At 39.9% G+C, this 16,893-nt stretch overlaps 1 protein-coding gene across 1 annotated transcript; it reads right to left on the bottom strand.

The window, feature by feature from the left end:
- Positions 1 to 633: 633 nt before the first annotated feature.
- On the bottom strand, positions 634 to 9,967 carry GATAD1 (GATA zinc finger domain containing 1). The gene is made up of 5 exons (XM_016161311.2): positions 9,436 to 9,967; positions 8,578 to 8,703; positions 6,729 to 6,788; positions 3,791 to 3,974; positions 634 to 2,147 (listed from the first exon to the last, which is right to left on the bottom strand). Exons 1-5 carry the CDS (start codon positions 9,685 to 9,687, stop codon positions 1,957 to 1,959), a joined length of 813 nt encoding a protein of 270 aa, XP_016016797.2. The 5' UTR covers positions 9,688 to 9,967; the 3' UTR covers positions 634 to 1,956.
- Positions 9,968 to 16,893: the final 6,926 nt, after the last annotated feature.

The following is a 16,893-nucleotide window of genomic DNA, read 5'->3' as shown; positions in this document are numbered from 1 at the left end:
CTGGTCCAAGACAGAACATCACTGAGTATGTGTATCTATGTATATTTGTATACACACATACATAAGTAAAAGCATTATATATATTTCAATCCATTGTTCTTATGATTTTACTTACTTATGGCTGAAACGTAATTGTGATTCAAACTTAGTACTAGAAATGCTTTTCACAGCCAAGAACTTGAATGGTCTGGGATAATTTTTCCAGCTACTATGTTAATATTTCTGTAAAAGAACTACTTAAAGATCATCTTAAAAATATGCTGTTAAAACTTAAAAACAATTTAATACTAATCTAGAATATAACAATTGGAAGTTCTACTTGAGTTGGTTGTTCACAAGAGAATTTGATGTTTAAGCCAAAGTAAGTATGAATTAGTATTAAAATATCAACAGGCATTTTAATTAAAAGTATCTAACCTAACTCTATACTCAGCACCTCCCATAAGCAAGGACCTAGATCTTAAGTATTCATTTTTTCAATCAGCCATTCTTTGATTTTCCTAAAATCAATTACATATACTGATGAAGAACCTGTCACTCCAACTTATGAATAATACAACATTGCGGTTTTCTATTCATACCATTTTTTGATAGATGGCCCTATTTGTTTAAATGAAATAAATCCAAAGGAAATACATTGTGAAAAATACATTTTAATCTAAAAGTTTGATCATTAACATTTAGACAGTTATTTACAATGGTATTTACAATCAGTTTTACTGTCATTACTGTGAACAGAGAGAGAACTATTTACAGAGAGCTAGCTATGTACATAGAACTATCAATAGTTGCTTATTTCCAACACACGAACCATAATTGTGTAGAAAAGGGTAACAATGAAAGGTGCTACAACACAAAATCATTATGATTAAATTAGATTCTGGCAATGTTCCTGGGGTTGAAAACACTGGTTAAGTCAGGAGAGGAGGCAAGTGTGTGCAATCTACACTTCTTGTTTTCACAACATTGCTCCCATACTTGGCTGACTTGCACTTGAAGTAAACCTGTACCTGAATTCTGGACAATTTCATATACAACAGGCCTTCCAAGTGCAAGGCACTGTTTTAGGCCTATTATTGTGAGTTCATAGCAGGTGGTTTAACTTTGGGGCAGACTTTTTAAACTTTAAACTATGTCAATGCTAATAATGTATTAACCACTTAAAAATTTTTTTAACAATTTTTTTACATTTATTTTTTAATTATAGTTGACCTAATAATCATTTTTATGACTGCCCAGTGGTTATTCTAACAGCAGCCAAGAAACCACCAAATGGAATCCTTTTTAAAACATGAACAGTATATGTTTTAGTGAAGCTGACTGCACTATAAAATTTTTTGGTTTGATTGGAAGCCTCGTTTTGCCTGAGAAGGTAGGTGAGAACAGTCATATTAAGATCAACAAAATGTTTCTGAATCTGTTTGCTATAGAAGACTTATATGAAAAAATTTTAAATTATTTTTTAGATCAAAGTTTTAAAAGGTCTGGGCCAATAAAATTATCTACCAATCACTTTCCTTAAGGTTAAAGAAGTCAGCAGTCTGCCAGAGCATTTTCTTGGTCATAGCTGCATTTGGTTCAATCCTTGGCCAGAAATCCAAACTTTAATTAACACTTTATATTTCTTATTAAAAAATATAAAATGGACTCAATTTTATAAGTTTCTAGAAATAAATTATGGAGAAAAATAGATACTACGTTCTTGATGGTCTCCCTGGTCATTACAGCCCTTGTATGGGAAAATACATCTCCAGGATGTAAGATTTAACTTAAAAATATATTTAATTATTTTCTATCCTTTTTAGTTTTCCAAGTGACTAGTAAAATGATTACTGGGTAGTAGGGAAAAAACTTTTTCATTTTCTCATCTAAGAATTACATTAAAGAAACATGTGCATATCTTATAGTGAGTGGTATGAATGGAAGATAACTGGAAATTCGGTTTTACTTTTTAAACTATAAATGGTTGGCAACTGTTTCTTTAATAGTTATTGCAGGAGTAGGTCCAACATGAGTCCATATATAGCCCTTCTCTGGTCTGGTAGGAACTGTGGGAAATGGTGATGAACGTGACTTGAAATATTCAGAGGGTGCATGACAAACAAATTCCAAGTATTCCATCTTCCTTGGAAGATCCTCCTCTGGTCCTAAAGGCAGCCAATGGAAAGGTTAAACATATTTTCAAACATATGTATCATTATCATAAAATGTTAAAATTCCTAGACAGTAGGGGAAACAACTCTGTTGGTGACCTGACATTATTCTTTGGAACATTTATTACTCTGAAGTCACTCTATCATTTTTTCTACCTTAACTGCTTAAGGGGTATGGCATTCTCCCCAGAACAGTGACTCAATGCAGAAAGGATTCTAAAAATAATATTTAGCCTATATAGTATTTATTATACGCCTGTACTGTTCTTAGTATTGTACATATCAATTCTTCGAACCTTCATAAAAGCCCTCTGTGGTAGGCACTCTTATTATTCCCATTTTACATATGAGAAAAATGAGGCAAGAAAGATTAAGGAACTTGCCCAAGATCACACAGCTAGTAAGTGTATGGGCTATGAACCCAGAGAGGCTGGCTCCAGAGTCTGTGCTCTGGAAATCAAGAGGATTAGGAAGAGGAGGTGGGAGAGAAGACCCAGAGGGCATTCTGTCACATCACTGCCTCTGCTGAGAATCCTATCCAACAGATCAGATAAGTGAAAGTCCACCTTTCTACGTACTTACAAGCAGAAGACTAAAACTGTTTGGTCATGTATCAAACTTGACATGCAGGTGAGAATAACAATAGTATGTTAATTGGCCCTGAGTTCTCTCTGAAAAAATTTTATATGTTTTTTTCCTCAGAATGCAAAAGTAATATATGCCCACTGCAGAAAGGTTAAAAAGTCCAGAGTAACTTAACAACTCTGAACACTTTCGAAATTGTATTAATCAGTAACTTCTTGTGAGTCTATGTAAAGAACTTTTTGTGCCATTTTTTTTGGCAGCATTGAAATTAATCAGTGTAGTGGCTGCCATTTCAATGACCAACAATGATATGTTATAAAAGGTCTAGACTGATCTGTGTGACAGGCAGAAGGATGTGTATTGAGAATTTGTAAGATTCTAGAAATAACTATGATTGTTCCTTTAGAAATAATGTTTAAGTAGGTTTTGATAAGTAAACTAAATAACCTAGTTTCTGAGAAAATAAATTCTTTTAATAGAATTTAATCCTGAGTTAAAAAAAAAAAAAATTTAATCCTGAGTCACTCAGAGAAATCTTATGTACATGACATTTTAGGAGATGCATACTGCCCTAACTCAAAATCCTAGCTATATAAACATCTTTCATATTTCCTATAAAGTTCTCTATTGTACTTAATGATACTTATGCTTCTTTGTTATGTACTGAATTGTATCCCTCTCAAATTCATATGTTGAAGGCCTAATCTTCAATATGATGGTATTTGGAGACAAGGCATTTAGGGAGGTAATTAAGGTTACATGAGTGGCACCCTAATCCCATAGGATTGGCGTTCTGCTAAGAGACTCCAGGAGCATACACCAAGAAGGAGGGGGTCCACAAGCCAGGAAGAGAGCTCTCACCAGAAACTAACCCTGATGGCATGCTGATAGACATCCGGCCTCCAGAACCATGAGAAAACAAATTTCTGTTGTATAAGCCATTCGGTCTGGGTATTTTGTTATGGTAGCCCAAGCAGACTAATAATGCATTCTTATACATAATAACAGAGACTTAACTGGGTTCAAGAACCCGTACCACTTGTCAAACTCACCTATGATGTAGGATGCAGGATCAAACTGGTCCCTGGGGCTAGAAAGAGTGGGAATGAGCCACGTCAGTGCTGCGCTCTTCTCACAATACTGGTCCTGGATAAAACCCCTGATCTGAGCATAGTAGGGTTTTCCATCTTGTTCATCAATCACAGAAACAACATCTCCAATTTGGTAATATACTCCCTAGGGGAAATAGAAGATAATCCCATATTTAGAATAAATAGATCGGCACCACAACTATCAACTGAAACTTCCCTAATGTAAAAGCAAGAGCTTATAAAGTGGCCAATAAAAGGTCTTTGAGATGAAGTAACGGTTGATGTCAATTCTAAAGTTGTTTCACTTTTGGATGAAAAAATTACACACACACACAAACTTGCATCTGGAAAAAACATTTGTTTATAAAAATATTTTGATTTTCTATCACAACAGTACTATCCCTACTTTTTTTGGCTAGAGCCATTAAGCTGCAGAAAGGTTAAGTGACTCCATGAAAGCCACATAAGGCAGAGCTGCTGCCGAAGTGTCTACACTAGCTCAGCAGTGTAAATCAGTGCTTATCTGGAGAGAATATACACTATGTATCTTCTTCCTCAACCATACATTAAGGAAAAGAAACACCATAAATTCCAGCCAAAGAAGTGAAAGACTCTTCTGATTATAATCAGTCTTCAGAATAAGTTTATCCTCAATTTACCATACCTTTCTCCAGTCTCATTGGCGCCTGTCTCTTCCTCTCCTGTTCACTTTAATTTCTTTCCCCAAAACAATGTCTGGTATTTCTGGAGTTCAAGACTTCATGTGTTATCCCTGCTCTATTTCATACCCAGCTAACTAACTAATCTGTACACATCTTGCATTTAAGCCTCTGCCCTCTGTACACATCCTGTTTCCTGGGTCTTGAACTAGAAATAATCTCTCCTTTGAACACTCATAATGGCTGACCCAAATATTTATGACACTTAGAACTTCCTCAGGTGGGTGTAAGTCTTAGCAGGCCATACTCTCCTCAACTGTAGGACCCAATCTGCAGGTGTGATTCATCACTGCTTTCCTCAAAACAGGGCCCTGACAGCAGGTAAAGCTGCTCGGGTATGCGCCTCAACCATAAACATGGTTCTGAGAAAATATTTCCAGTAATTAAACTGTAACACGAGTGACAAGCCAGGAGTTTCTTCGGGTGGACCTTTCATCAATGTGTCTAAGGGTGACTGTTGCATCTGGATCACTATGGATGGGCATAGTTATTGTGGGCCACAATCCACTCCTTACTAGTTCATACCCATCATCAGCGGGTCCTTCTTGCCACTACGCCAAAGTTCTAAATTATTTATCATATAAATGGTTTGCATTTGTGCCTTCTTTTTGTCTATGTGTATAATCATTTTTCCAAAATTATAAATGATTATATTTCTCACACACATAAAAAATGGGCCCTTCCTTATCATAGGCACTCAAATATATGCTGAATGAATATTAATTCAAAATACATAATAGTGTGAAAGCAGAACTGCAAGGCAAAGACAATACCTTAGTGAGATTCCAAAAATTACCGATCCTTGCGATAACAGGTCTCACATGCCTTTCCATTGAGACATGCCTAGAAATCATTAGCACACTAAGTCCTTGGCTCAACCAGTTGCTTCTGGGCTTAATCTATAAACTGTATGTTCAGCTGTGAAGGTAATGCACAAATATGAAAATGTGATAATTTTTACTACTCATTGAGTGTTTACTCTGCTACGTGCTCAACAAACATAATCTCATTTGACCCAATGAGGTAGTTTCTACATACGATCCCTGTTTTATAGATGAAGGTAGGCCCTAGCCCAGTCACACAACCACCTGCCATGCAGTAGAGCCAGGAGCTGAGCTCCAGGTTTGGGCTCTGGCATCAGACTGCTTCACTCCATGACTTGTCAGCTATGCGACTTTGGACTAGTTAATTAAACTCTCTGTACCTCCATGTCCTCACCATAAAATGGGAATAACTGTAACCACTTCATGGAGAAACTTGAATAAAATAAAGCTTGTGAAATGTTCACCTCGGTGCTTGATAAATAGCAAACACATACTAAACTTCAGCCATGTATTATTAAGTTTTATGAAATGCTGGCAATATAGGAGATGTTTGCCTGTGCACAGACTTTTAGATTCTGCACTACCAAAAACAAGGTACACCTAAGGAGTGTGAAGCCTTGTTTTTCCCAGTGTCTGGTGCACTGAGGCCAGGTATGAAGCACTAACTCACACAGTTGCCCCTCAGTGACAGTATTTAATGGTTATTGCCTGTGCCAGGCCTCCCAGGCCTTAGAGACCTTTTCTATGTTCCGATTGCTTTCCCAGTTTTCTGGTTCAAAAATAACAAAATGTCACCTGTCACTAACGTATCAAATGTCCAGAGCGAACCTGACCTTTGTCCCTAAAAACCTGACCTTCTGTTTTACCGAAACATCTTGGATTCTCTCTATGGACTTATAGTAAGTGCTAATCCCCTCTGCCCTTATTCTGCCACTTCTGATTAAGTGCACTTTAGAATCTCTGTGCCTACTCTGCCCATTAGACATCAGACTCCACATCCTCTACTAGTTTAAATCCTGCCTATGTCCTCACCCTTCCCTGCCATCATATTGACTAGGACGGCTCAGTCTTTCACAGCTGCATACCACACATTAGCATTTTAAAGACTATTCCCATAATCTGAATGAAAAATTCTTAAGATCCTCATTTCCTATTTCAATAGGCAACTTCCCCTCCCACCTCAGCGCTGGAAGAGATGTTTTGTAACAGCTACCTCTAGGTGAAATAGTTTAGGAAAGAACACATGCAATCACACTTTTTACAGAAAAGCAGAGACCTTCAGACTAAGCCAACATTTTAGAAGCACATTATACAGTAGGCCCAAATTGTCCTTCAGTAACTCAACAGATAATTTACCTTGTAGAAGATTGATTCTGCAGTGATTATTGTGGAAACTGACTCAGGAGCTTTGATGGGCTATGAAAAAAACAAAAATAACAATATTATACAGACATATCGCGTATGTGTGTTGTGTGTATAGGCACTTTCCCAGCCATATAGCAGAGTTCTGTAATTTGAGAAATACTAAATTTGTTGTTTGGTGACAAAACTGCAATAAAAAGATAAAAGATTTTCTGGATGTTGTGGCAAAGCACAGTCTAAATATTTCTGCTACCATTAGCTTGAAAATTGCTGAGAACCAGAAGAAAAGCTTCTTCTGATTATGCTGCTGAGAGCTAACATAAGCCCTCTCAGATTTACTACATATTAACATTTTAGTTATAAAAATATACAGGCCTGAGCATGGCAGAAGTGGAATAAAAAATGGGTAGCTGAACAAAAAAAATGAAAAAGTGTCTCTCCTAAAAGACATTTTCCATCTCAAATTAACTATTCGACTGGCTATGATACTCAAAAGCATTGGAACTAATTTCCTAACAAGCCTGAACTAAAAGAAATTTCCTTCAGAGTTCTTAGTAATCTGCCACCACCTGACCATCACTGAAATCCAGTCTTAAGCTGCAATATGTACTTTCACACCACAACACAGAAAGGAGGCCTCATCTATGGATGGCCATGCTGCCCTGAACAAGCCCAATCCCGTCTGATCTCGGAAGCAGGATTAGTGGTTACTGGTAGTGGTTAGTACTTGGATGAGAGACCACCTAAGACCAGGTGCTGTCGGTGTAAAAAATAAAAAAAATAAAGAACTGTAAGCTCAAAAGGTCCTTGCAATCTGTGAGGTAAACCAAGAGTTGCCTTGTCTAAAAAAAAAAAAAAAAAAAAAAAAGGCCTCCCTAGACACGTCTTGGAGGGTTACTAAAAAAATTGATATTGAAAAAATTTCAGACAACATATTACCGGATACTTGAGGAAAACCTACGTTTAAGTGAAACAACAATAATCGAATGAATATTTACTTAACATGTTTTATCTAGTCAACAAATGCCTGATTATTAGAAAATTAATTTATTAAAATCTTAAAAAATTAGAGACAACTACTCTTGATAAGAATCCACAATCTGCACGATATACTGGAGGGCCCTTTTGTGTTTTACAAATATGCCCAACTTCAGAAATGCCTTTACTGGTTAAGTCAACCATTCTCGTTCTGAATAAATGACTACCATACTGAGGTTTAAAAAAATAGTCTAGTCTAGAATGCATCGTGTTTGACCAGCGCCCCCTCGTATTCACAAAGACAATGAGAATCTACTGCACCAAAAATGTGCTTTCAACCATCCCCAGCACAAGTCTTTCAACAATCTACTTTCTTACGGCAGGAGATATTTAGTAAAATTTTTAATTCATATTCATCAAATTGATCATAAGTCAGTAAGATACATTTTCTAGGGCTATAAAGCAAATATGGAAATGAGTGAGTTCCAGTATTATTTACTTAGATCTTTAAAAAATGAAAAAAAAAAGTTTTCCTAGTGTAACTGGCCATACCAAGAACCATAATCCTTTGCCTAAAGAACCCAATACAATGCACCCACGGATTATGTTTCTTTCAGACTCATATTTTATGTTTTCCAGAAGAAAAATAAAAGCTAAAAAAGAGAAAAGGTATTATTAACTTTATAAACAGTAAGCCCCCTGCAACAGAGCTCAGTCTCTTCAGAAAGTCTGGACTACCCCTTAGAATACTACAGAAGAGCTCCCAGGAAAGTCCAAGTTCAAAGGTGAGAGATGAAGGCAGTGGCAAGACACACTACACACACAATGCCATTACAGTAAAAGTCACTGTCCACAATCAGCTTACATTTTTTAATTTAAAAATATGTCTTCTCCCTTTTCCTTTAGTGGAAACTTTCTTTTCAGCAGCTGGAGCCGATTTGTATTTAGTGTTTCTGAGCCGAGCAGACCTCCTGTGAATTTCCTGCTTACTCTGTTACACAGAACAATTAAAAAACAAAAAAAAGAGAAAGAAATAAAAAGTGTAGAAAGGCTGTTGTCCCAATACAACCATCTTACAAGGATCCCAGAGTATACATTTTATATGGACATTTAAAAAGTTAAGAGTGCACATTTTCTTTTCATGCTGGGTAATCACATGAACTGGGCTGACTACAGTGAGGGTCCTAGACCAGCATCTTCAGAGCCTCTAACAAACTGTGAGCTGCTTGCAATAGGGCAAAAGACAGCAGAAGGAGTAAGCCTAGGCCAAGTAAGAACTACCTACTTGCATTTATAACAGAAAAACCCTTAATAACAACTCTCCAACGCCAGACATCCCGTCTCCTGCCGTTTTAAATGACATAATATGAATAACAGAATGGCCAAATAGCCTTTATTACTAGGAAGAAGCCCAGTAGCATGACCCTGTTTACGTTTGTGTATGTTAGATAATGAGAAGTCTGGTTGCTACCCAAAATGTTATTACAATGGGGGGATTTCTGAAGCGTTTTTAATTGTCTTCTTTAGACTTTCAATTTCTCACAAGAAAAAGGTGCTTAGAACGGGCCAAACCAGTTAACCTCTCATCAAGGAATGAGGGGTGGCGGCCTTGTCCAGCAGTGGCACAGCGATCCCGGAGGCCCGGCCCCGCCCCGCCCGCTATGCCTCCGTCCACCTCGCCCCGGGTCGGCCTGCGCCGGCGGAAGGGGCCGGAGGAGCTCACCTGCTTGCCGCCCCCGCCCCCGTTGCTCTGCGGAGGGGCGGCCGAGGTGCTGGCGAAGGTCGCCGCGCCGAAGCCGCCACCGCCGCTGCTGCCCCCCGTCCCGCCGGCGGCCCCCGAGCCGGCGCCCCCGCCGCCCGCGCCGCCCCGGCCCGTGCAATGGTGGCAGAGGATCTCCCCCTGCGGGCCTTTCTTCCACATGGAAGACGACGTGGTCTTGCAGACGCTGCAGGTGGGCTTCAGGCCCAGTGGCATCGTGGCCGGCTCGGGCAGCCCCCGCGGGCGCAGCGACACGGGAATGGCGACCGCCGACCGTGGCCGCCCGCTGGTCGGCCCGCCACGTCCAGCGACAGGAAGAACGGCGCGGGCGCCAAGCTGGTCACGCAGGGATCGGGCCGCGGTCGCTGCCCCCTGGAGGCAGGAAGCCCATCCGACCGCCTCCGCGCCCCACACTAGCCCCGGGCCGCGGGAGGCACCCGGAGGCACCGGGCGGTGGGTCAGGGCGGGGCCGGGCCTGGGAGAAAAGCCTGGCCGAGGCCCGGCGGCGGCTTCCGGCGGTGGGCGGGGCCCCGCCGCGCTGGCCGGCCGCCTGACCGGAAGTGCCGCTTCCGGAATCACTAGGATCGTGCTGCGGCTCAGCTTGCTGTCTCCTAGTGGAGCGGTTTGCAAACTTTTTGGCTGTAAGCCTGGGCGTGGCGGGGAAGTTACACGACGTAAAATTAAATTTGGATTTCAGATAAGCAATATTTTAATATGATTGTATCCCATGCAATATCCGTGTTTATCTGGAATTCAAATTTAACTGACTCCTGTATTTTTATTTCCTAATTCTGGCACATACCTATGGACGTATATGTATTAGGGGTTAAAACACATTTAAAACCTAAGATGTCAAGCACACGTTCAAGTACACGTCATTAGCCGTTGCGTGATGTCATATGTCCTCTAGTCTCTGAATAGTATGCCAGTAAGAGAATGCGAGAGGAGAAGGCAAATAACTGGCTTGAGATTGTTGGAAAACAGTTTTTACCCTCAAACCCCCTGAAAGTCCCAGGAACCTACTTGGACCACACTGAGAAAGGCTGGCCTAGGACAAGCTTATTATGAAAAGCCAGCCCCCTCCTCTATTAATGTCTAGTCAGTACAAGCCTCACCAGGAAAACGAGGCTCTCCTTAGTCCTACTTGGTAGAGTGGTGGTTACATAACTGTCTTCATGATCCTGGATTTTTTTGAATGATATCTTTGGAGAGCTCTAGATGAATATGTTGGCATGGGAGAAAAAAATGTATTGAATGCCTATGATATCACAAAATCTCATTTAGTGCTTATTATAACCTTGGAAGGAGATACTATTCCTATTTTACTGTTAACTGATGATCAACGGAGGGACCATGATTTGTACTGGCTGCTAACACGGTGGCTGCTCTTGGCATCACATCCAGACAGGCCTTCTGAGGAGCTCTAGGGCCTGGGCTGTGGCTCAGTCATCCTCGCTTTGAGTCTAGGTTTCCCCAATAGTAAAACAAAATAATATTAACTACTTTCCTGGGCTGTTAGAGGGATTAGGACCGACTGTAAAAGTGATTGAGGAGAATAGGTAAAATGTGTTGTCTTCTCATCTTAGAAAAATTCACTCTGTGAGGGGCATCTAGGCATTAAATTCCATACTCCCTAATTTCTTTTGCTTTCTGGTAATGTATTCCCCTCTGCACCTCATCTCCAAGTTACTCCTTCCCTTCACTGAAAACTTTGTACAGCACATGTACACCCTGTTTTCTTCATTTCTTCTCATCCCATCAATCTCCATCTCCTGTCCTTGACAGCTCCCACAATCCCTGGTCACACCCTCTACCCTTCTGAGATAATCAGGAAGGACTACATTTTTTTCCCTTGAAAAAACTTTTTATAACATTTTTAAATAAAGTATAATACTTGTACTCTAAAGCATCCAAATTATTCCTGCACAGCTTGATTATCACAAAGTAACCACAAATGGGCAACCAAATCACGAAATAGATCATTACTACGAAATGTGCCCCCCCTACACACTTGCTCTTTATGCAGAGATAACCACTATACCGACTTCTAACACCATAGATTTTATAGAGCCCCTTTGTCAGGTTAAGGAAGTTCTCTTCTATTCCTATTTCCATTACAAATGTGTAGAATTTTATCAAATAGTTTTCTCTATGAGATAATAATAATGCTTTTTCTTTTTAATCTATTAATATATGGGTTACACAGATTTCTGAATGTTAAATTAACATCGAAACTCCTGGAATGAATCCAACTTGGTCGTGATGCACTTTCTTTTCATATATTGCTGGATTTGATTTACTAATATTTTAAGATTTTTGCATCTATATTCATAAGTGATTGTGGGCTTATAATTTTTTTTCTTGTGGTATCTTTGTCATGCTTTGGCCTCAAGGTTATATCCACTAAAGTAAGGACTTTGTATTTTACTCTGAGTGATACGGGAAACTATTCAAAGCTCTTATATGTGCTGATATGAAAGATCTCAGATATAATTAAGAGGGAAAAAAGCCATAAATTTAACCAAGGAGGTGAAAGACCTGTATGCTGAAAACTATCAGACATTAATGGAAGAAACTGAGGAAGACACAATAAATAGAAAACTATTCTGTAACTCATGGCTCGAAAGAGTTAATATTATTAAAGTGTCCATGCTACCCAAAGCAATCTCTACTTGTATAAAACCTATCAAAATTCCAATGGTATTTTCCATAGAAATAAAACAAATAATCCTAAAATTTGTACGGAACCACCAAAGATCCCAAATAGCCAAAGCAATCTTGAGAAAGAAGAACAAAGCTGGAGGTGCCACACTTCCTCATTTCAAATTCTATTACAAAACTAATCAAAACAATATGGTATTGGCATAAAAACAGACACATAGATTAATGGAACAGAATAGCCTGGAAATAAACTCATACATATGTGGTCAGTTAATTTACAACAAAGGAGCCAAGAATATATAATGATCAAAGGACAATCTCTTCAATAAATGGTGCTGGGAAAACTGGACAGCCATATGCAAAAGAATGAAATTGGACCACTATCTTCTATCATACACAGAAATCAACTGACAATGGACTAAAGATTCGAATGTTAAGACCTGAAACCATAAATCTCCTAGAAGAAAATAAAGGTGGTAAGCTCATTGACATCAGTCTTGACAATTATTATTTTTTTTGGAAACACTAAAAGCAAAAGTAAATAAGTGGAATATATCAAACTAAAAAAGCTTCTGTACAGCAAAGGAAACCATCAGCAAAATGGAAATATTACCTACCAAATGCAAGAAAATATTTTGCAAATTATATATGTGATAAGGGATTAATATCCAAAATATATAAAGAATTCTTACAACCGAATAGCAAAAACAAACAAACAAACAAACAATCTGAGTCTTAGAAATGGGCGGAGGATCTGAATAAATATCTTCCCAAAGAAGACATACAGATGGCCAACAGATACCTGAAAAGATGCTCAATATCATTGATTATCAGGGAAATGCAAATTAAAACTGCAATGAGATATCATATCACCTCATACTTGTTAGAATGGCTATTATCACAAAGACAAGAAATAAGTGTTGGCCAGGATGTTAAGAAAAGGAAATCCTTGTACACTGTTGATAAGAATGTAAATTAGTGCAGCCACTATGGAAAACAAAATGGAGTTTCCTCAAAAAAATAAAAAATACAACTACCACATGTTCCAGCTATTCCACTTCTGGGTATTTATCTGAATAAAATGAAAATACTAACTTGAAAAGCTATGTGCACCCTCATGTTCATTACAGCATTATTTACAATAGCCCATACACACATATCATATACACACAACGTGATAAAAAAGAAGGAAATTTTGCCATTTGCAACAACATGGATAGATCTTGAAGGCATTATGCTAAGTAAAATAAGTCAGGAGAAAGACATATACTATATGATCTCACTTATATGTGGAATCTAAAAAGAGAGAGAAGGAAAGAAAAATAATGAAAAGAAAGAAAGGAAGGAAAGAAAGAAGAAAGAAACAACTCATAGATGCAGAAACAGATTGATGGTTGCCAGAGGTAAAGGGTAGGTGAAATAGGTAGAGGGGGTCAAATACATACATTTTCAGTTATAAAATAAATAAGTCAAAGGGATGTAACATACGGCATGGAGATTATAGTTAATCATACTGTATTGCATATTTGAAAGTTGCTAAAAGAGTAGACCTTATAAGTTCTCATCACAAGAAAAAACTTTTTGTAACTATGTATGGTGTTGGATATTAACAGGATTTACTGTGTGATCACTTCACAATCTATAAAATATTAAATCATTATGTTGTACACTTGAACTTAATATAATATTATGTGTCAATTATACTTCAATATAGATCTCTTTTTAAAAAAGAGATTGCTTTGCTTTGTGTAAATTTAGAAGCTAAATGTGTGTGATGCATACATTTTTTTAGTCATTGAGACAAGAAACTGTTGACAGTTGATGCCAACAGAAATGATGAGGAAAGGAGACTTTCACTTTTCATTTTGCACCCTTTCGTACTGTTAGAAATTTTTTCATTGGTTGCAGGAGGAGGAGGAAGTGGAGGAGGAGAAGAAATAAAAGAAAAAGAAGGAGAAAGAGAGGAGAAACTATTAAATAGAAAAGGAAATAAAGGAAGTTTTTCTGGCCCTCAAAACTCTCTCCCAGTTGGAGGTAGTGGTGTAGAGTGGACAGTGCCTGGTTCAAGGACTGGCAACTGAACCTTTTCACTGCAGCTCAGTGGTTGTTTTGTTTTGTTTTGTTTTGTTTGTAAAGAGAGGATGGTATTGCCTGCCTCAGGGTTGTGTGAAGATTTAATCAGTGTGTCATTGTTCTTGGCACATAGATCTAAGTCAATAAGTGGAGCTTCTCCTCCAAGCAGGAAAGCAGCATCACAAAACTCTCTTGTAGATGTACTTGAGTGAACTAGAATACTGTGCTGTGAGGACAAATAGGACTACTAGGCTGGGAAGGTGACTGGGGGTCAAGTTGGGAGGTGAGGGAAACAGGCAGGAGAAAAGAGCTCAGGAAGCCACTGTTAATGATGGCTCTGCCCCAATCCCCTGTTCCCTCCTTGGTGCTTCAGGAAGCGCATGAGCTACAGTGGACAAGTCCCTGGAGAGAGATCTCAGACAAGGAGAGAGAGAGAGAGAGAGAGAGAGAGAGAGAGAGAGAGAGAGAGAGAGAGAGAGAGAGAGAGAGAGAGAGAGAGAGAGAGAGAGAGAGAGAGAGAGAGAAGAGAGAGAGAGTGCGCGAGCTCACGCACAAGCCGTGAAGACGGAAATAAATACCTCCCAAGGTCTTAAAATTAACACTAAGAGATAAAGCAAAGTTCCCCAGGGTCTTATCAGTATCAACATGTAGGCTAATTTGCATGATTTAGGTGTTGCATAGTTCATTAATTAAAACTCTAAATAAAAAAGAGCAGATGCATAAAATATATCAAGCTGGTTTCAAAGAGATACTATTCACCACATTGTGTGTCTTGGTGAGTGCAGGATTCCTTGACCACTCCTACCCTTGTCCTGAATATCTCAAGGACATTCTGCCACGGAGTCTCAGTTTACTTACCTGTCATAATGCATCTCACAAGATTGATGCAAGGGTTCAATGAGTTAGTGCATATGAGATCGTAAGCAACATTTACATCTGGTAAGTGCCTGATTAATGTCACCCCCGAGGCTGGTAAGACAGGAGGAGGAAGAGGGTGCACTGTTTCTTTTGACCAAACTGGTCAAGTCATTAGTTAACATCTCCCCCTCCCACAGGAAATGTTGGAAAAAACATAATTAAGTCAAGTTGCCTATTAACATTGAAAACTAAAGAGAGACGTTGTGGACTGGACTGAGAGAGAATGAGTGAGACCTATGAAACTGTAAGGGGTGTGAGGCAAGAGAGCCCAGGCAGGTGTTCTTGCTTACCCTTTTCCTTTTATATCCTCAGGAGGGCCTTCACTCCCACTGTACTCATACCTTAAATGTTATAAGCAAACAGAACTCCTTCCTGTTTCGCACACACGCCCCATGGTTCTCTTAGCTCCAGGTGTTCTCTTTGCTTGGAATATGCTTCCTCCCAGCACTTCACAGCTGACCCTACCCATCTGCACGAATCAGCTCACGCATCACTTCCTTCAGGAAGCCTCTGGCCCAGAAGCAACACCTCCTTTCTCCAAGGCCCTGATTCAAATAGCTGTTTCTTGCTATGATTTATCCTTTCTTCTACCCCAGGGCAGGGGTCCCCAACCACAGGGCCATGGACTGGTACCCAGTCCCTGGCCTGTTAGGAACCAGGCTGTACAGCAGGAGGCGAGCAAGTGAAGCTTCATCTGCATTGGCAGCCACTTCCCATCGTTAGCATCACTGCCTCAGCCCCACCTCAGATTTTCAGGCATTGGATTCTCATAGGAGCACCAGACCTTGTCCAGAAAGGTTAGGGACTGCTGCCTAGGGAACACCTTTGCACCTGTATCTTCTTCACTGGACTATGAGCGTGTGGAGGAAGGGAAGTCTGCCTTGTTTCTCTTTTGTCTCTTCTACTGTCCCATGCCTTGCACAAAGCAGACACACACTAAATTAGCAGTTTAATAAGTGGGTTAATGTATCAATGAGCCTTTTCTCAGCAACAGTCTCCATTCAGGACAAGTGTCTGCTCCCATTCCCCTCCTGGCTACCCGCCACCTCATCATCTGACTTCTCTCACCAAACAGCCTGAATCGGGCCTCCCTGGCTCCTCATTGGCCTGCAGCCCAGGGTGGACATCTCCCTGTACCATGGGAGGCAGCAGCGTGGTCATCATCCATCAGAAAAACGAACGCCTGCTTTATCATAAACAAGTCTTACTTATTTGAAAGAGTTGAACAGAATCCCTGGTGGAGTTTCATAAGCATCTTCCTTCTGTTTGGGAGAAGTGATGACATGCTGAGGAAGACGTCCTGTCCTTCAGAAGCCTTTTGCTAAGGCTTCAGGATAGTCCCTGACATGGAATCAGTTTTGGATGTTCAGGTGTAGGCCTCCTGAGACTCAGCATGAAGTACATTGGCCGTGACTAGTTGGCCATTATGAGGCCCGGCAGATGGGCTTAGAGCCCCTCTCCTAGGTAGTGGGGTCCCTGGACCACCCCACGCTCCAACTGCCACTCCCCTAACTGTCGCTCAGAACTTTGCTTCTCAGTCCCAGCCTGCCTGTCCTTTGGGTGATCGGTGGCTTAGGAGCCGGGGGAACTTTTGGAAGACCAGGTGAAAGCTTCACTTTGTGATTCAGGCACAAGCCAACTGTAGTTTCATGAGGAAAACTAAGCTGCCTTTGATTTTTGTTCGTTTGGTTTTGGTTTTCGGTGCTTTGAAAATGTCACTGTATTTCCCCACTTCTGATTTGCAGGAAGGCTGGGGAAGAAACCAACTTG

This window comes from Rousettus aegyptiacus, unplaced genomic scaffold (genome assembly GCF_014176215.1).
Source record: "Rousettus aegyptiacus isolate mRouAeg1 unplaced genomic scaffold, mRouAeg1.p scaffold_m13_p_13, whole genome shotgun sequence".
NCBI lineage: Eukaryota > Metazoa > Chordata > Mammalia > Chiroptera > Pteropodidae > Rousettus > Rousettus aegyptiacus.
The sequence above is the reverse complement of the archived record's forward strand: the minus strand, read 5'-3'. Positions and strand labels throughout refer to the sequence as shown.